Source organism: Ursus americanus, chromosome 9 (genome assembly GCF_024610735.1).
Source record: "Ursus americanus isolate L20-20 chromosome 9, mUrsAme1.1.p, whole genome shotgun sequence".
Classification (NCBI taxonomy): Eukaryota; Metazoa; Chordata; class Mammalia; order Carnivora; family Ursidae; genus Ursus; species Ursus americanus.
Window position 1 is genome coordinate 71529433 of NC_142135.1, and position 21358 is coordinate 71550790.

The following is a 21358-nucleotide window of genomic DNA, read 5'->3' on the forward strand; positions in this document are numbered from 1 at the left end:
TATTTATTTATTTTTAAAGGTTTTATTTATTCATTTGACAGAGAGAGAGTGAGAGAGAGAAGGAGCAGGGGAAGGGGCAGAGGGAGAAAGAGAGAGAAGCAGACTCCCCTCTGAGCAGGGAGCCCAACATGGGGCTCAATCCCAGGGACCCAGCATCATGACCTGAGCCAAAGGCTGACACTTAACCAACTGAGCCACCCAGGCGCCCCAGTCTTATACTATGCTTTTTAAACTAACATTATGTAAGGAGTATTTTCCTATACCCTTAAAAAACATGATTTTATTTAAAAAATGGTTGTAGAGCACTCCATCTGTGCATATTGTTAGAAAGTAATGATCAATTTGTTTTTTATTAACCTACTTATTTCTGGAAAGAGTAATACATGATTCAATACAGTCAAAAGTCTCCCTTCTAACCCATGACTCCCATTGACCAGTTTCCCTTCCTGGAGTCAACAAATAAGACCTGATTACTTTGTAAAGATGAAGTCCCATTGGTGGAAGTGGGTGAGAGGGTATAAAATTTTTCTACCTCTTGATACATACTTGCTCGCCAGCAATGTTTAAATTACACCACCCCCTTATGAAGATACGCTTTTTTTAAAAATAATATTTGTCACTTTGGAAGGCAAGAAACACTTTACTCCCCATGTCTCTAAGAATGAAGTTAGAGCATGTTTTCCTGTGTTTATTAGCCTAGTCTACATCTTCAATCATTACATGGTCTTTTTCTAGCCTTTGTCACAAAGGACCTTGAAAAAATAATTTCTTGGGGCGCCTGGGTGGTTCAGTCAGTTAAGCTTCTGCCTTTGGTTCAGGTCATGATCCTGGGGTCCTGGGATCAAGTTCCAAGTCAGGGTCCCTGCTCAACAGGGAGTCTGTTTCTCCCTCTTTGCTTGTGCGTGTTCTCACTCTCTCATATAAATAAATAAATAAATAAATAAATAAATAAATAAATAAACAAACAAACAAATAAATAAAATCTTCAAAAAAAAAATACTTTCTTATCTTTCAAGATTATGGTCAATCCACTAAGTTTCCCCTACTTCAAGTCAAATTGTGGTCTTCTCCAAACACAAAGGCTTTTATTTCCCTTAATGACATCATTAATGAAATTACCACTGCTTTACATTCATATTTTGTTTTAATGGGATTTCTAGTAACACTTGAGATTTCTTTTCTGAGGTCTACTCCGACTTTCTCATCAGAAAGAAGAGTGACAGCTCAGAATTTCGCTCAGAGAAAACATGAAGAGTTCACAGGAGGGTGCTTTCCACTGGCCGTGCATGGGACCTCTTGCAGGCAGGCCATGTGAGTTGGAGCCCAGGACTGACCCATCTGTGCCAGAATCCACTAGCGCGCCTAGGTGTTGCTCATCTCGCTGTCTTGGCCCATTCTGCCTCCGAAGCCTGGAAGGCCCTTCCAGCTACCTCTCCTCATGCAGACTGGCTAGGGGCCCCTATTCTATGCACCCCAGGCACAAGAGGTGCATGTCTATTGTGAAAATTAAAAAAACCCACAGGGACCAGCCTTGAAAATTCCCTGAGCAGACAAAGCCAGTTGAGTCATAAGAGCAAAATTTAATTTAGCTTATTTTATAACACTAACTTGACCTTGGTTGCTTCTTGCTTATACCTCTGACAAAACTTCAACTGCCTCCCAAGGTTGATATGCGGTAACCACTGACTAATTTCCTGTCATTGAAGAAAATTCTAATATGATAACCAATCACAGTAAAGAACAGTCACTTCTGTCTCACTGAATAAGCTGCTTTAAGACGAGACTCATTCCACGTTTTGGTTTGAGTGCCTCCAGTCTGCAAACTTTCTGGTGTGTGCGCCATAAACTTTTACTAATTACTAGTTCGGTGATTCATTGGTCTTCTGTCTATTATTTCTGAACTTTTGACACTAACATCCATACACATGCAGTTCATGAATGAGTCTCCCCCTCGCTCCCCAAAGCTCTGCAGCTCCCCAGAGCCAAACACTGAGACCTGCACAGCACAGGCCCATAGGACACATTCACCCGCCCCATTCACCTTTGGACGGTACAACTATGCACTTTGCACAACTCACCGCAGCCTACAGAACATCTGTAATGCGCCAAAATGACCTTCAAGGCTCTTACCTCCACCCACCTTCCCAGGCTTTTACAACCAGCTGCTCCTTCTCATAGCCAAATAAAGAACAAATGGGCAGTTCCTCACACACCAATTGGCTACCTGCTCTCCTTTGAGCCTTTACCACCTGCGTCTGTCTGACACAACCCTGAGTCACTTCCAAACACAGTCTTGTTCTGAGTTCCCGGTTTTCCTTCAACACTACATAATTTATTGATATTCCAGCTTTTTATGCCACCCAACAAACTCCACTCTATATGATAAGCATTTCAGCAGTGATTTATTCTATATTAGAGGATTAGCTTATGTTAACTGAACATTTTTTTTTCTTGACAGATATAATATTGCTATATCTTCTAGATCTTTGTACACAGAGGTGTTCAATGAACACTGGTTGGACAAGAGTATATTGTTGACTCTTTCTCAACTTCATCTCCTTAGAACAAACTTCGGCCTCTCCTACTTCTTGGCCTCCTTCCAGTGCTGCACCCACTCCTGCCAAGCACCCCACCCGCCTCCCAAGCGGCTCTCGCACACCCACACTCCTTACAGCCACAGGGCCAGGGAAGCTGTTGACTCTGCCCCCATCTGCAGGACCTGATTCTGCTGAGGAGCTCTGCATCTGTGCCCTGCTCTGCAAGCTGCAGAGAACTGACCTGGCTCCCTGCGTACTCCCCATCCCCCATCCAAGGACTCAGGGAAGGGAAGGGAAAGGGAAAGGGAAAGGGAAAGGGAAAGGGAAAGGGAAAGGGAAAGGGGAAAAGGGAAAAGGGAAAAGGGAAAAGAGAAAGGAGAAGGGAGGGGAGGGAAGAGAAGGAAAAAGAGAGAAAGGAAGAGAGAGAGAGAGAGAGAGAGAGAAAAGAGAGAAAGAGAGAAGGGAAGAAAGAAAGAAAGAAAGAAAGAAAGAAAGAAAGAAAGAAAGAAAGAAAGAAAGAAAGAAAGAAAGAAAGAAAGAAAGAAAGAAAGAAAGAAAGAAAGAAAGAAAGAAAGAAAGAAAGAAAGAAAGAAAGAAAGAAAGAAAGAAAGAAAGAAAGAAAGAAAGAAAGAAAGAAAGAAAGAAAGAAAGAAAGAAAGAAAGAAAGAAAGAAAGAAAGAAAGAAAGAAAGAAAGAAAGAAAAACAAGCAGGCGCGGGCCCAGGCGGGGCCCCGAGGCGGCTCCACCCACTGCACAGGCGGAGCCTTCCCACCTTGAACTTGGGCTCGGGCAGGCTCGAAGTTAAATTCCTGAATCTCGCCCAGCCGCGAGTCAGCGACGTGGTGCCCGTGACAGACCACTGCTTCTCGGTCGACAGCGAGGACTGCGTGTCCTGGGTGAGTTTCCGAGGTCCGGACCCGGGGCCGGGCAAGAGCTCGGCGAGGAGGTGGCAGTGGCCCGCTCCGAAGCGCCCCTGGCTCGGCGCCCCGCCAGCCCACCCGCCTGCCGGTAGTAAAGCTGTGGCGGGGTAGCAAGGGGGGCAGGGTGTCCGAGAGAGGGCGCGGGCCGGGAGCCCTGGTCCGACCACTGGGGGTGAGCCGGCGAGAGCGCTGCCCGGCGCGTCTCCCTCTCCCTCCCTTACCGCCCCCAATTCATCAGGCACCTCTTACCAGGGCAACTTGCTGCGTCCTGGCTTGGGAAGCGGAAGACACCTGTTTACTGCATCACGTTAGTTAGCTCAGCTTCCCCCCACCCCAAAGTAAGCTCTATGCCCAACGTGGGGCTTGAACTCACGACTCAGATCCAGAATTGCTGCTCTCCCTACTGAGCCAGCCAGGTGCCCCAAGTTAGTTCAGCTTTTGAACTAAGTAGTCAGGCTGTGGGATTGGAACACCAAGAAAGTGTATAACCCTATTAAATTTAATATGCTCTGTAACTTCCTAAGACAGAGTCTTTACACTAAAACGGAACCTTACCTTTACTTTTGTTTGTAAGTATACTTACTATCACCATCTTTCGTTGCTATGGGCAGAGATCAGAATTCATATACTAGCAGGAACACCAATCATAACTCTAGCTAATGCAGTCATTTTGCTGTTGTTATGGGCCTGGCATTGTTCTAGGAAGGCCTCCACATTGTGGGCATTAGGAGTGGAAGTGGAGATGATGTGTAACCTGGCACGTACTGAAATCCAGCCCAACTCCTCTTGCCCCACTCCCACCCCCACCCTACACATCCTGGAGGGAGGAGCTGTGTGCAGGGCAATTCCCCCCCGCCCCCCGCAATTTGCTCAGAAATTTCATCAGGGATCATAGGGACGGTATTACCTGTATTAAGTCTTTAAACTTCCACAACTCCCCCACTGGTGCATACTGCGGAATCCCCTTATTTAGAAGAGGAAAACTGAGGCACAAAAGGTAAAACAGTTTTAACCAAAGTTGCAGAAAAGCTAGTGGCAGATCCAGAATTCCAACCCAAACTTTAATCTCTACACCTCACTACCTGTGCCGATACCCAACAGACACCCTAAACCCCAAATGAGGGAAACCTCAGGATGTCAAGCTCTGAAGAACCTAGTAAGCATCCACCGAGACAGCAATAAGTGTAAGACCTTGTTCTAGGTCTAACATCGTGCCAACACTGAGACAGTGGGGTGCTGAAGTCTGGGCCCTCTGGCATTAAGAACCTTCCCCCAGGTCAGTGGTGAGATTTCTAGCCACCCACATGGTGCTGGAACCCACTAAGGAGAGAAATAGACCTCTGTCCCTCTGATATGGACCAGTGATATGTCTGAAAGGGGGCATGGATGAGCTGGTGTGGGTCTTCTCGTGGAAGGAATGTTGGCAGCGCCCAGGCTGCTGCCTGGGGAGGGTGCCCAGGGTGCCCCATTAATGTAGGAAGTCTGACCCTCATCATTGCAGGTCTGAAGACACATACCCCAAGACTGAGCTTAAAATGAGAGTCTGAAAATCACCGTTTGCCCTTCAGGGCACCTTCCTTCCAAATTCTGCAGAGCCTGAGAAGCCCTTTTATAAAAGGGGTGGCCTTTTATTCATTCATCACATCATCCAGATCAATCATCCAAATCTACTATGTGAAAATAAATCCAAGCAAAGATGGCAAAGAGTTTGAGGGCCATTTCATCCAAAGCATGGTGAAACCCAGGGCTCCACCACAAAAACTCCCTTTGACCAAAACATCCATGCCCCCTACCACCAGCATTCTAATTCTCTGGACGGACAATGTTAGACACACAGACCAAAACAACCTCAAGCCTCAAACTCTTCCATCCCTCTGTTGGTCAAGTTACTCCCAGATCTCTCTACCTCTAGCCATTCATCATTTGGCTACTGGCTCAAATGTTACCTTCCAGCAAATCTTTCCCGTTGCTTCTTCTCCAGCACCCAATCTAAATCACATCTCCCATATACTGTCTATAACATCCTGTAATTTTCTTTCTAATACAACAGCTTGTCATGATGTATTTATTGGCTCAATGCCTGTTTCTTCAACTAGGGCCTTGGCTCATGAAGGCAGTGATAGCAGGAGGCTGCCTAACACCTCAGCCCCAATGCCCAGCATCAGACCTGCACAGCATCAGGGCTCAGTAAATATAATAAATGAACTCAGCCGGCCCTGCACTAACTAGCACCAGGACCTTGGGTAAACTACATGCATACTCTTTCTGATCTTCAGTCCCATCACTCCAATGAGCCAAGAAACAACAATTTAGGTCACAACAATTTCCCAAGGGTCTGGCCAGGCTCCAAGCCCTTCTGTTGATGAATCTATCCACCCATTGTCATGAATAGTCACTAGTCTGTCCTCAGCCAAACTGCAAAGTAAGTGACACTGCTGGTCTTTAATGAGGGACATCTCCTGCCCTCATCTCCTGCCCTCATCTGTGCCTCTCAATTGGACAGCCCATTCAGGGAAGCCTCCCACCCCCCAGCATAGGATGCCCCTGCTAAACATGTCTTTGCATCCTGTAGGAAGTAAGACCTTCCCTTTCTCAGCTACTTTTTAGTAAAGCATCTTAGAAACTCATTCTCACTAAAGTGTGAGTAACCGATAACAGGATGTAAGCTATAGCCCTGTATGAGTTTGTCAAGGGGAGGCCTTTTATTCATTCAGCAAACCTATTGGGTAATTTCTCCATGAGCAGTACTCCAAATCTGAGAAATAACATTCATAAAGCACTTACTGGGAGCTAGCATTGCAGTCCTGCACATAACATTCATTCTCGTTTCATCTGCAAAATCACTCTGTGCCACAGGACCAGTAGATATGTGGAGACAGAGGCCCAGAGTGGCTAAGTAGCCTCCCCAGATTTCACAGGTAGGCAGGGGCAGGGCAGGACAGCAATCCAGTCTGTCTCTCACCTATATTCTACAGTCCCAAGGCCGTAATCTTGCAGTCAGTGACGTGGGATGCAGGTCTCAGAGTCTGGGGAAGGGGTATCCCATGGTCACAGTGAATCTGTTGGAAAAGGTTTAGAACATCAATTACTCCTTTTCAAATACGTTCTACAAATAAGATTTTACATTTTTTTCTTGAACCCCACTTTTTTTAAGCTTTTTACTTGAGTATAGTTGACACACAATGTTACATTAGTTTTAGGTGTACAGCATAATGATTTAACAAGTCTATACGTTATGCCATGCACACAAGTGTAGCTACAACCACCACACAACACTATTACAGTATCATTGACTATACTCCCTGTACTGTGCCTTTTATTCCCATGGCTTACTCATTCTAGCCATTTCCCCCATCCTCCTACCCCTCTCCCCTCTGGCAACCACTAGTTTGTTCCCTGTATTTATAGGTCTGATTCTACTTTTTGTTTGTTTGTTTATTTATTCTTTTTTTTTAGACTCCATGTATGAGTGAAATCATATGGTATTTGTTTTTCTCAGTTTGACTCATTTTACTTTGCATTATATTCTCTAGGTCCATCCATGTTGTTGCAAATGGCATGATCTCTTTTTTTCAAGGCTGCGTAATATTCCTCTGTGTGTGGGGTGTGTGTGTACCCTACATCTTCCTTATCCATTGAATGTCAGATTTTAAATGATGACACAAAATAAAAGGATGACTGTGCAAATTAAAATACACAAATCCAGGGGCACGTGGGTGGCCAGTTGGTTAAGTATCTGACTCTTAGTTTCAGCTCAGGTCATGATCTCAGGGTCATGAGATCAATCCCTGCGTAGGGCTCCATTCTCAGCAGGGAATCTGCTTCTCTCCTTCTCCCTCCCTATCTGCCCCTGCCCACACTCGTCTCTCTGTCTCTCTCACAAATAAATAAATCTTTTAAAAAATAGCAACAACAACAACAACCCACAAACCCAAAAGGAGACAAAAGTAAAACCAGAGAGGTAGCAGTTACCACATAAACATTATAATATAATTATGACTTTGAGCATAAAAGCAGTCAAGGAGACTTGGGATTATTATGAAGAAAGGTTAAATGTGAGAAATAATTAACTTCTCTTTCGGGTTAAATGTTGGTGTGGTTACAGTTCCTGGTTAGGGAACATTTCTCTCCTGTACAACACTCAGGTGTGGGCCCAGCTTGGTTCTTTGAATGAAAGCTGGCCAAGACACAGTCTCTGGGTCTAAGTTCAGAATCTGCTACCAGGAGAGAAGCTCAAATAACACATCCCAGTTTCTGCTACCATCTCAGAAAACATGAGCTCCACGTAGCCCACAGATGCAGAGGGAATGGTCATGGAGTCTTAATGTAGGTCTCCTTCCTTTATAGGTCTCAGCCACAACATGGCTTCCAAACTGAAGTCAGCCAAGGAATTGATTGTTTTCTTAGGAAAATCAGGTATTGCTTTTCTGGAGGCTATGATGTTCACCATCATCCCCAAACCACGGAAGAATGTTGCTGGTGAAATTGTGCTCATCACTGGCGCCGGGAGTGGACTGGGAAGGCTCTTGGCCGTCAGATTTGCCCGCCTTGGCTCTGTGCTGGTTCTCTGGGATATCAACAAGGAGGGGAACGAGGACACGTGCAGGATGGCGCGGGAAGCTGGAGCCACAAGGGTCTATGCCTACACTTGCGACTGCAGCCAAAGGGAAGACATATACAGAGTGGCCGAACAGGTAGATCTTGCGTCCACCTGTTCTCTGCGGGTAGTAAACACTGTATGCAGATACACTCTTGGGCATCCGTTTCTCGGTCTCTTTGCTTTGCTCAGTGCAGATTTGCCTACTCCCACATCCCTTTAATTTAGAAAGTATTGGGGACTGGGAATTAGGATTTTTGAGTTGTCACTGTATACCATACACCTCACGAAGCACCCCATCTCTATTATATCCTAATCCTATAAAGTGAGGTCCATGACTATCTCCATTTCACAAATAAGGAAACCAAGACTTAAGGAGGTAAGTAGCTCCCCTAAGAAACAGCTCCTAGGTAGGAAAGATCCAGCTCAGCCTTGAGTCTGTAGACTCCATAGTACACACTCAGCGCCCCGACCAGGCAGTAACGACAGTGCCGGCCCCCGTTAATTTATAGGAGGTAGAGGGTGGCCCCCTTCTTGGAGGAGAAAGGAGACATAGAGATATTGAATAATCTGCTCAGGGGTCCCAGAGCTAACACACGACTAAGCCTGGGCTTGAACCTGTATCCAGTCTGAGCTGAAATCCAGCTATTTCTACCATTCCACAGTGCCTTTCATTTGAATGTGTATTTCTCTTGATCATAAGAAAATCAGAATATTTCATTCATCCTAAAGATGCTTAATCACAGTTGCTCCTTTGGTGATGATACAGTTGCGCGTTTAAAGAAGGCTTTCGGGAAATCAAAACCCCAGTATGCAGGGTAAGAGTTTTTTTGGTTCATCGAGGCATATACTTGTTTGCTGCCTCTTTTTCCCTCATAAAGCTTTTCTCTATCCCCCCATCGCCATGAGTACTCTGCACATCACTTCTGGGCCACTTTTTTGGCGGCCCCCAGAATTCCCCAATTTACTGAGAAGGAAGGAACCAGACAGACCTGCAAAGAGCAGCCCAACCCCATTGGAAAGTTCTCGCACAGCTTCTAGGCCCCAGCTCGAATCCCCTTGCTGCTTCCCACCTTGCTTCCTAGTGGTAAGGTTGGCAGGTCATTGGCAGGTGAGTGTGTAGCTTCTGTTGAAATTTCTCTTTAAATTCTATACATCTGTGACTACCATCTCCAGTCACAGGCAGCCCGGTACAATCTGGAGACCCCAACCTGACAACCTAGCACCTTCCTCAATGTGTAAGTGTGTCTCTGCTACGGCCAACCTCACAGATGAATCTCTGTGCACTTAAAGCGCTGATCAACTGGCATATTCCCTCATGCTGACTGCAAACAACTTCTCTAGCCACTGTTAAGCAATAATTGGTTCATATTCAAATGCTGAAGACTATCCAACATTAAGCAAGCTAATATGAGGCACTTTATAAATAATAACCTCTTCTTATAAATAATATATTATAAATAATATATTGTAAATTATATATATATTATATGTTATATATAATATATATAATATATTATAAATTATATATATAATATATATAATATATTATAAATTATAAAAAATATATTATAAATAATATATTATAAATAATAACCTCTTCTCCATATCTGTGGCTTAGTTCTGACCAACATGTTTAGCTCAGAAATGGTCAAACAGTACATATTTACCAGCTTATTATTTAGCTTTTCTTATTTATGGGTCTTGAAAAAATTGATTATTTGTTCTTTGGAATTCAGGGGAAGCAAACTACTCTCCACTCATAAACTTCTTCTGGAGAGAGGGAAGGTACCAGAGAATTTTTTCAAAGTATTCCAGAAAACAGTGATCAAGGCGAAAGTTTTCAGAGTGGTATGATGGTGTGTCATCTCCACAGACCCCAAGAACTTGGAAAGCTCATGTCCCCAGATCATAGTTTGGCACTAAGTTCAGAAAGTCTAGCCTTGCTACTTGGCATCCTAGATAAGCGATTATTTTAAGCAATAAACACATGACCAGAGTAGGGCTATGCCATGGCATGTAGAACTGTCCTGACTACATTTAATGACTGATCCCTTAGGCCAAATCAGAATCAATTTTACTTGGCATCCCTCCAATTGACTGTGTTGGTTCAACAGCAGGGGGGAAAAAAGCCTATTTGTGACATCTAGGAGAATTCCTTGAGGTTTATTATTTCTGTTTCCTGATGTTCAAGATCAAATTTCAGGATCAATTTGTCTTTTAAACCAGTGGTCATTAGTAGAAGCAGACCTTTCTTTATTGCCCACCACCACTAATGAGTAGTCATTGGGAAGTTCAAGTCAGGCATCTTGGACAGTTTAAAGTTTGACACTGACTTGCATGGTCTTCTGGCTTTTCTTATAGGTTGGATGTTTGTAAAGAAATCCCTGAGCAGGTAGTCCCAGCTTGTGTGAGTGTCTCACTAGACCTGTCATCCAGGGTTGAACACACTATTGCCACATTCTTATAAGGAGGAGAATAATGAATGCAAAAAAAGAAAACTACTTAAAAACTAGTCTGTTGCATTTTCCCTTAGATGCTACCCTGTGTCTCTTACAAAACAACACAATACAAACAAGCTCACTCCCATCTCATGAACATTTTATTGTGTTATCATTGGTCAGTAATAGTTAAATATATAAGTCGCGTACAGTTAAACCTGATCCCTTTTTTTCCCTATTGTGGCAGAGGCTGAATACTCATGATGTCTTTCAAGCTTAATTTAAAGGGCAAAAGCAGACTTTGGAGCAAGATAATCCTTTAAAAAAAGAAAGGAAAAGATAAGCCTCTATACAAAACAGATAAATCAATAGGAGGGAAGATTATTCACATGAAAAATCTTATCAAAAATGCTTAGCCCAGTACATTTAAGGTATGATATATAAAGATACAATATCCATATATGGCAAAGAAACAAGCCACAAATAATGAAACCAGGTGCCATTTTGAAATTAAAGTCTGATGTTTATTTTGTCAAGTATATGATAACATGCTTTATTAAGGTGAGAGGCGGCAGTGGATACATACACCTGTTTATGTCTCTGAGATATAACTTCTGGCTTTGCCATCCCTGACTCTGAGCAAGGACATTAGCCTCTGATGCTACTGTCCTACTGTCTTCCAGTCCACAGCCCTGTCCAGCTTTTCTTTTCTTTTTTTTTTTTTATTTGAGTATAGTTGACACACAATGTTCTATTAGCTTCAGGTGTACATCGTGGTGATTCAACAGCTCTGTGTGCTAGGCTACACTCATCACAGGTGTAGCTCCCCTCTGTAACCATGCAACACAATTACAGCACTACCCCTGGCTATGTTCCTCATGCTGTGCCTTTTATTCCCGTGATTTCTTCATCCCGTAACTGGAAGCCTGTACCTGGTTTTGCCTCAGGTAGGGCTAGTTGTTTCTAGCCTTAACAGTTAGAGCAGTTGGAACTATTCAGCTTGAATTTGACTAAATATTTTAGTCATTCTCCAAATAAAACTTTAAGTCAGATTTGTTTCCAGTGCTTTTATCTGAAAATGCTACCACAAAATGTGAGGTTTCCTTGGTCTCTATTTCATCCTAAATTTTCCCTAGACTACTGCTCTAGTTGGCTTATAAATCCCTAACACGTCAGCCGCATTGCTTCCATAGCAGTGGATGAGGTGGTAGCTCCCACCTGGCTTCAGGAAGACATCCTGCTCTGTACCAGAATGTGCCATCCATGTAGGGGACACACACACACACACACACACACACACACACACACAGAGTGAGAGATGTAACTGCCGTGAGCTCCTTGTTCAGCACAGGGCAGCTGCAACCAGAGGTTCTCTGATCTGGGGACAGAGCCCCTGCTGTAAGATACAAATTACAGTAAGGAAATTCCAAACACAGGAAGGAGCAAAGGGACCCCACCATCTCCTTTCGCCAATCCTGCAAAATCCTGCACTCATTTCTGCCATAAGAGCCAAGATTACAAGCTGAAGATTTACTATAAGTGAAAGGCTCTAAGGTCCCACCCAGATTTTATTTCTTAAATACAAGTTATGGAGGACACTCTGGCCAGTGTTTCAGCAGCAAATGGGGCTTTACTCTGATCCTCCCTTCACATATCTTAATACCTAGAAGCCTGTGGTAGGGAGAAGAAAACCAGCTAGTTCGTACAAGCAGGACAGACAGGTTCTGAGCTGTGCCATGTGCGTAAAACCTGTTTAGGAGTTTCGTGCTTCTTCTGTGTCTTCCTACTCCACCCCATCTCGGTGTGTGCTGGGTCTTGATTTATATGACACAGCTATAATGCCTTATGTCCTATTGCAATGATTGAAATAAACTACTACTTACACAGAGCCTGAAACAAAGTGACTAGCCATGGAGTATAAGAATAGTTCCAACTGCTCTAACAGGGGGACAAAATGAGAAGAAAAGCATCAGATATGGATATCTGACGCACTGTAAACTCAGCAAAGGAAATAAAGCATATTTTGTTCGCAGAGCACGTAAGTTCTGTCTGAGTTAACTAGGATAAGCAGCATTTAAACTATGAGAAATTTAAACTTAGATTATGTAAAGAATCGCTCCATTGGCAGTGTTGCTCTTGTTATTCAATTCAGGTTAAAAAAGAAGTTGGCGATGTCTCCATCCTAATCAACAATGCCGGAATTGTGACAGGCAAAAGTTTCCTCGATTGCCCAGATGACCTGATGGAAAAGGCTTTAGATGTGAATTTCAAAGCACATCTGTGGGTAATTATTTTTTCTTCTCATAATAAACCTAAAGTTGCTCTGAATTTAGAAGTACCTTCCTCTTGTTCTCCTACAATTTTATTCACCTCTAAGTAAAGCAGGGACTTCTCAATTTTAGCATCCAGGGCTATCCAGATGTCCCCCCTGATCCAACTTATGTACCTGCCTGAGCCTCTGCTCAGGAATCCTGCAAAGACACAACTGTCCCATGGTTTTACTGTCATTTATTGATTGCTGACCTATGTTGGGTGCTATTCTAGGCACCTCCTGTATAATCCTTGAAACAGCTCAGTGAAATAAGGGATCAGAGGAGTTAAAAGATTTGCTCAAGGCTACACAGAAATGACAGCACGTATACCTGACCAGGGTGACCTTACAATTTGCCTAAGCTGGAACTCTTGAAAGTGGATAAGGGGAAAGAAAAGAAAGAAAGAAAGAAAGAAAGAAAGAAAGAAAGAAAGAAAGAAAGAAAGAAAGAAAGAAAGAAAGAAAGAAAGAAAGAAAGAAAGAAAGAAAGAAAGAAAGAAAGAAAGAAAGAAAGAAAGAAAGAAAGAAAAAAAAAGAAAGAAAGTGAGGAGGGCATTATTCATAAACAAGCATTAATCAGGTCTATTCTGGGCAAATGAAGACATACGGTCATCTCACTCAGTATCTAACCAGGGAAAAAAGAGTCTCTACCAGTAGCCTGGGTGACATTAAAGGGCACAGGACAGGTGCCATGGACATTAACGGGCACAGCCCTGACCTCCAACTTGATGCGCCCCTTGCAGAAGTTGGGTTTTCCTAGCTTTTGCCGAAACCAGTCTTGCCTCGCCTCCCCACCCATGCACTTGCCCTCCCTTGCCTCTCTCTGCTTCTGCTGCCCTGGGCGGCTCTCTGCTGGGAGGGAGTATTTGCTGGAGACTTCTGAGCTCCCCTCCATCCTCTTTACACCTCCCCACCCAGACTCCCCGCCCAACTCTCATATGGGAGCCTTCAAATGTTATTTGGACTTTGTTGGTTTCTGTCCCCTAGTTTCACCAAAGTGTCCTGGCACTGGTGGTTTTGTTGGTGTTCTGTATTGTTTCCAGGAGTAAGATGGGGAGATTCCCTTCAGGAGCTACTGCAAGTGATTTATGTTGTCTTGTCCCAAATATCGCTCCCCTTCATTAGAATGAAGTTAGATTCTTCAGCCAGAATGAAGATAAAACCATCATCTCATTTTAATAATCTCCCCTTCTGCTGTGTTCTTTTTCCTCCTGGGTCTCCCCTTTCTCTCTCTCTTCCTCTAGTTGTCCCCAGAATGCTGGTATGTCCCTGGCCCCCATCATTCTCACTCTGGACAGTCTTTCTGGGCAAGTCCGCATATGTTCTTTAAGCCCCTGCATGGAATAGGCACTTAATTGCTAGTGGGTCGGAGGACTCCTGGTGACCGTGCTCCCAAGGGATGTGTCCCCAGGGAGAAGTAAAGAGACTCACCTTAGACCATCAGAACTCAGGGAGCTTTTTATTATGCTGTGCTGCTGGCTCGTTTTGATTTTCCACCTTTCTCTGACTGTTAGTTTCTCTCGGAAATTCATTGTGATGCATGCAACGGCCTTGTTTGACTTTGATAAGAGATCCCTTTTCTCATATGTATTCATATGATTCAAATTTGAAAATAAACATGAAATATGAATTCATATAAATTTACAAGTATTCCTGTTTAATGAATTATTCCTGTGTTGTAGAACATATCTTCTATCGAAGCTCATTTCTCTCTCCTTTACCTTCTTTTTCCAGGTCCCACATCAAAGGTGAAGGTGCTCAACACTACTGAGACACAGCACACAGCCTTTCTTTCTAACATATACTCTCTACTCATATGGCTTGAAATTAAAAACCATTATTCAAAGAAGTAGAGATGAATTTCAAAGCAAAGTGATATTTTTAAACTGAAGCCAATAGTGGCATGTCCTGTGAACAATGTTCAAAAATATTTGAAATCCAAATTTGATCCATGGGGGGAATAAAGGCAATATAAATCTAAATAATCATATCTCCAAGAGTACTCTTACTGGTTTGCGGATTTTGCCTACCACAATTAAGATTCTCTGATACCACTTAAATTATTGTCTGAATATTGTTTTTCAAAGTCACATATGAGCAAAATATAAGTCTAAATAAATTATTTTTAATAATATTGGAACTGCTAGCAGGAAAATACTGATTTACCAGGTTGAACAAAGAGGCTTACTTGCCAGATGTTTACATTTTTATACCCCAGTGCCTTCAGGTATTTTTATGAGCTTAAAAGACACTTTTCATCACAACGATCACATAAACATCTGAGAAAAGTGTAAAATGTTAACAGTTCTTCCTTGCTCTTCTTAGACTTATAAATCCTTTCTACCTGCTATGATCGCTAACGAGCGTGGACATTTGGTTTGCATTTCAAGTGCGGCTGGATTAATTGGAGTAAATAAACTGGCAGGTAAGAGAAATGTAATATTAAGCAGTTGCAAAAAGTTTTATAACTTTATCTTACTTAGCTCTGAACAATCACCATTGATTTGATGTGCCAATGATAAAGGGTTATAAATTAAGAGACATATTCAATACGGTAAGTGGTTGAGAACATGGTTCAGCAAAACTGCCTATCAGATTTGCTTACATGCAGCTGAACTATGCACTTTGGAATCATTAGGTTAGTGCAATCTCCTGGGCTTAAAAAAAGAGGAAGAGAGAGAGCTTACTGATAAATTCTTCTTATCCAAGTGATTAGCATAGTCACCATCTGGGAGACCCCTGGCACTGTTATCAGGATGGTAAGGAGGAGTACTCTGCCTTTTGAAATTTCCATTAAGTGGTCTCCTTCTGCTAGAGGTTTAGAGAAAGTTTCTCCAGCCCAAGAAATCTAAAATTAACCTCTCTGCTTTCCCACTGGTTGAAGACTTGCAGCTCAAGATGCCCAGCAGTGATCTTAGCATGGTTCATCTCACGGGAATAGGGTTTGCAGAACCACCAGTCACCCCAAATGTTGCCCATCTACACACATCTCCCCATAAGTGGGACTCTCCTTCCTCCATCCTTAGAATTCGCCGGGTTTTATTGTGACTTTGCGGGTCTCTGAACTGCAGGTCTATTTGCAGTTCCTGTGCATCCTTAGATACAAGACTCTCCCATACCCTGTTCGCCTTAGCAACATGTCTAAGACTTTTGTAATTCCTATGGTGTGGATCTTGGCTCCCCTGCATCAGAATCAGTGGGTGTGCTATATAGAATGCAGACTGCCTGAGTCCTGAGCTGTTTCTACTCTTTTGAATTTCAGAGATGTGGGGCTCAGTGAGCTGTATTCATACCCCATGACTCAGGGGATCCTAGAAGCTGCTCAGGACTCCCCTCTCCCCTTCCCTTCCTCTACTCATCCACCACAATCTAGGGACCTGACTCTTACCAGTGGTTGTGGCTGCTTCTCCCCAGAGCAAGGATGGCTCATTTGCCTCTTTCTTGAGGAAAAGGAGAGTCAGAGTTCACCTAAATGCCATTTCTTCTCCAAAAAGAAATCACTTGGAGTGAGTGTGATTGTAGACAGAGAGCTTAAAACTGACATGGATGCCACCTCCTACAACCCCCTGCATTTTTAAGACAGGTAAGAGGTAGAGGTTGACATTCGCAAGTCTGTTTTTCTCCAGCAAGGGGAAGAAAATTTGATCTGAGTTTCATGACCCATAGTGATCTTGCTTGCTTGGTTCCTACCTCCCTTATTATTTTACTTCTTTTGTGTGTCTCCCTGCCCTGATGGTCTTAAAACTCTTAGGGACGGGGACTGCATGCACGTGCCATGCCTTGTGTAACAGCTCGCACAGTGTCTGACCGCTCGTCAGGGTGGAAGTAAAGCCTAGAAGTGTGACCCACAGGGGACTCCCTGAAGCCCTGCAACTCCCAGAGGGCACTTGGTCTTTGTCAACTGACCTTTAGGTGATGGTGTTCCTCCCTACTCATTCCTCGATTCCTCTATGGGCACAGACCAAGGTCATACAAAATAAGAACCCTGAAATCATTGTCCCATTCTCTGTGTGTATTTGTGTTATGAGGAAACCTTGATGTAATGCCATTTAAAAACTCTAGGATATACATTAGCGTTGTTTGCCTTTTTCAGATTACTGTGCAAGTAAATTTGCGGCCTTTGGATTTGCTGAATCTGTATTTGTAGAAACACTAGTCCAGAAACTACATGGGATCAAAACCACTATTGTGTGCCCATTTTTTATAAAAACTGGAATGTTTGAAGGTTGTTCTACTGCGTAAGTATGTCCTTTGATTTCAAAGAAACTACATTTTTAAAAATGACCACCTGTTTCATTTTGTTCTATTCATTAACGTTGTTTAAAAAGGTATTTCTTAGGATTCAGCCCGATTTATAAGTGATTTCAGAATTGTTTCTTTCTTCAAATGTGTTTGTGTTTAAGATATTGAGTTTAGGGGCGCCTGGGTGGCACAGCGGTTAAGTGTCTGCCTTCGGCTGAGGGCGTGATCCCGGCGTTATGGGATTGAGCCCCACATCAGGCTCTTCTGCTATGAGCCTGCTTCTTCCTCTCCCATTCCCCCTGCTTGTGTTCCCTCTCTCACTGGCTGTCTCTATCTCTGTCAAATAAATAAATAAAATCTTTAAAAAAAAGATATTGAGTTTAACAGGGATGGCTTATCAAGGCTGCAAACAACTCATACAACAGCATAGCCAGATCTGCTAGCCATCTCCCCAGCACTCCTGGCCACCAAACTCCATTCTTCCCCCTCCCTGACTGACTCCAAGGCAGGACTGAAAATCACTTAGGGGGTGGGAATGGGCACAAATGCCCAATTCTGCTTCTTACAGAGATGACAGGAAGTTGTTTAATATGGTTTCACATAGATGCATATATTGTAACATCGGTGTATTAATTAGAATCATCATTTGCCATTTCAAATTAAAGTTGTTACTAGCATGTTGATAATAAAGGAGTAAATATAGAAATAGATCAAGCCTGGAAGGGAAAGAGGCAAATAAGTGATAATGTCTCACAGCCTTTTTTTATCCCTAATTAGTAAGATTTATTTTAGTAATTTATTAACTTGAGGTTTTTTTTGTTTTTTTGTTTTTACTCCTTAGCTGTCCTTTTCTGTTACCGATTCTGGAACCAGAATATGTAGCTGACAAGACAGTAGATGCCATCCTGCAAGAGAAAGTATACTTAAATGTGCCAAGGTTTATATACTTCGTGATGTTATTGAAAAGGTAACAATATCAGCTTCCTGGTTATTCTCTAATGAGCCAGTCCACAACTTATTCTCCTACCAGGAGGAGTCACTTTAAAAATATCTGTTAAATGAATGCACTTTGATCCCTTCCTTGTGCCTGTTTGCTGACACGATCTCAAATTTGCATAGTTGCAGGGCTTCCCGTGACTCTGGAAGATGGAATTGGATCCCTCCAGCCACCTTAGTATTGCATTATTGTCAGAGAGAAGTGGATTTGCTGAATGATCTGTGGACAGATTGAAGTGATTTTTTTTAGGACAGATGGTCTTTCTTGTGGGCATCCTAGAATAATCACATTGGAACAGATATTGTGTCCACGCTTGCTCAAGTACAGATCCCCAGAGTCAAGGGCAGAGAGTAAGCGAGACATTTCAGAAAGTTGTGGTATGGGTAAAACTGGCAATAGGGGATGAATTTGAAGTATAAGAGGGTTAAAAAAGTTGGGGGCGCAGGACTGGAAAGATAACCAACCACCTCTTGAAAGCACCGTAGAGCATCTTTGCTTACCCTCTCTGCTCCCCATTGGATTTTAGTGCTGAGACCGTCAGCGGCAGTCTGTGAACATGGGACCCAGTTCTAGGAATGGTGATGCCAAATCACTGAGCAGTTGCAGATTCCCACTATCTCCATTCGTTTTCTGGACTGTAACAGGTCATCTAATTATACCACACCCCCTTCCCCAAGGGTTTCTGCTTTGCAAGGAAGCACATTCCATTATTGAACCACTTCCCTCCGTGGCGTTGAAATCTGTCTTGTTTTAACGTTCGCTGGCTCTAACTTTGCCCTCTAGCACCATGACCAATTCCATTCTTCTCGACAACAGTTCTTCAGTTATTTGAACATAGATAGTATGGCTGGCAGCCACTGTCCTTCTTGGGTAAGGAAATGCCCTTTTCAGTTAATTGTATCTACTTTGTGCAACGCACCGAAATCATTCTTATGTCCTTTCACTGACCAGGCTTCACCTAGCACAGGAGTGATATGGCCGACAGGCTGTGTGAGGCAGGGCAAAGGATCTCTGACAAGCACTTTGAAATCTGGGGTTATGATCCTGCTGTTTACTAAGTCTGTGACTCTGAAAATGCCCTTTATTCTCCCAGCCAGTTTTCTGGTTTATGACTTAGAAGTCAATGCTCATTAGAGCTTATAGATTAGTGAACATCACGAAATTTATAGGACAGCGTGGGTGTTCACAGGACAGTGGCTATCTGTTGACTAATCAATGGAAGTATGTGGTATAGTAATGCCAACTGTAAAGAACATAGGGCTTAATATTTCTAATGTTTTTGAATGATCATAGAGGTTATATTTACTTTTATAAGATATTAGTTCTGGACCCCGACAGATCTACATAGTTCCTGAGAAGCATTTGGAAACATGAAGAAGTTCGGTAAAGGGAATGACATCACACATTCCCTCAAATATTCATTAGTAAGCATCAGAGAGTGCCTAAAGTGCACCACAGATTGCTGATCGTCCTGGGATCTGGGGTTACAGCAAAGAAGGAGAGACACAAGAGTCCCTGCCCTCATGGAAATTTTCTTCTTATGGGTGGTAGGGAACAAACAGACAAAAAAATTAAGTAAAAGAAAAGGCATCCTGGGTAATCATAAGAGCTAGGAAGAAACATAAAGCAAGAAAGAGAAATCCCAGAATGGGAGGCAAATTGAGTGCCAATGTTCAGTGTGTTGTTCAGGGGAGGGGTCATGGCAAAAGGTAACATATGACATCCTGGGGAGCCCACAGCTGGGCAGTGAGCTCAGTGTCCTTTCCTTTACCCAACCCTGAGGACAAGTCTTAGGTTTACTGTGCCTCTCCTTCCTCTGCAATGTCAATGACAGGATTGACACAGTCTGTGCTCTGTTGGGAAGGGTGAGCAGGGATAGAGAAGATGAGCAGTCCTAATTGGGTCTTGCCAAAGGTCTGGGGAACTATCTAATCCCCACAGGAGTCCCAGAAAGAGGGATTGAAGACTTCATTTGATACTGGAAGAAACAGGCTCAAGGGCTAAGTAATGGACCTGGGATGGCATTGTGAGCAACAAAGCTAGGATTCAAGCCAGTCTCATCCAACTCCACAAGACTTCACTGCTTCCCATCAATCATTGCATAGTGCAGTGAACCTTTGGAAACTGAGTTGATAAGTGAGTGGAGTAAAGGTAAATAAAGCAAGAAGAGATAAAGAGAGTCCAGGCCAGTGTCCTCCCACATAGCGGACAAGCCCCGTGACCCTGAAGCATGCACACTAATGTGTGTGTATGCCAATGACTTCCATCTGCAACGAGTCAGTGAGGCTGCATTTCGGCTGAGTTGGTAAAGGCGCTTTCATGATACTCACCAAGAAAACCTCTCTTGTGTTCTCTTTAGTATCTTGCCTGTCAAGGTGTCAATGCTGCTGGCTGGCTATATGGGCATCTTTAATGTAATGGATGGCTTTGTTGGCAAGAACAAGAAAAACTAAAGACCAACTCAATGGCTGAGAGCATCTGATACCCAACATTCCATAATCCTGATTTCAATGAAGAAAAGCATTTTTGTCCAACAATGTATCTGGAAACTACACGTATCATTCTTTTTCTGCTCTCTGGACTAGTATTTTCAAACACTGCCTTTGAAAATAATGTTCCTATCTGCTTTTTGGTTGGTTTTTTTTTTTTTTAATTAAAAAAATATAGCCCGTTTTTGTCATTTCTGTGTGCAGCCATGTGTAAGAAAAAGAATCCTGTCTCTCATGAACTGACTTTCACTTTGGTCATTGGGGACATGGCCCAAATGGAACACGGGGCTTTGCCTGAACCTGCATCAGGGCACAGTGGGAGGTGAAGAGGATGGATGCGTATTTTGCTTGAATGCCTTCTATACAGACGACACAGAGCTCAGGGTTCCCTATCACCTTGCTCTCAGCCTTGGCCTTTTTGAAACTGGGCCACCTGATGTAAGACACACCAGCATCCCATGTCCTTCTTTCAAAAGCCAGCCATACAAATGCTCCATTCTACATGCCATGGGCACTCACAGACTAAATACCAGTCCTGCTCAGGGTACATCGGGGGCCACTGTGTCCTGCACATTCCCTGAATAAATTTAGTAGGCAGTGATTTTAGACCAAATTCTATATAGGAGGATATTTTTTTTTCCTAGAAGAGATCAAAAAATTGTTGCTTCTTACTTGGAAAATGACATTCTACTGAGTTAGATGAACTGCTGCTTTTTGGGCCGGAAAATATATTCATGCGGTTAATTTCAGATGTTTAATTTAATATTTCAGGTTGGGATTCGTGTTGTATTTTTCCACAGAATTTCTATGCATTGGCATTCATC

The 21358-nt window shown here is 43.1% G+C and overlaps 1 protein-coding gene across 1 annotated transcript; it reads left to right on the forward strand.

Annotated features, from left to right (window-relative positions):
* Positions 1 to 3305: 3305 nt before the first annotated feature.
* SDR16C5 (short chain dehydrogenase/reductase family 16C member 5) lies at positions 3306 to 20725 on the forward strand. Its single transcript, XM_045789062.2, has 7 exons — positions 3306 to 3433; positions 7805 to 8151; positions 12648 to 12779; positions 15132 to 15231; positions 16900 to 17044; positions 17890 to 18015; positions 20405 to 20725. The coding sequence occupies exons 2-7, from the start codon at positions 7819 to 7821 to the stop codon at positions 20496 to 20498; spliced, it is 930 nt and encodes a 309-aa protein (XP_045645018.1). The 5' UTR covers positions 3306 to 3433; positions 7805 to 7818; the 3' UTR covers positions 20499 to 20725.
* The last annotated feature ends 633 nt before the right edge of the window (positions 20726 to 21358 follow it).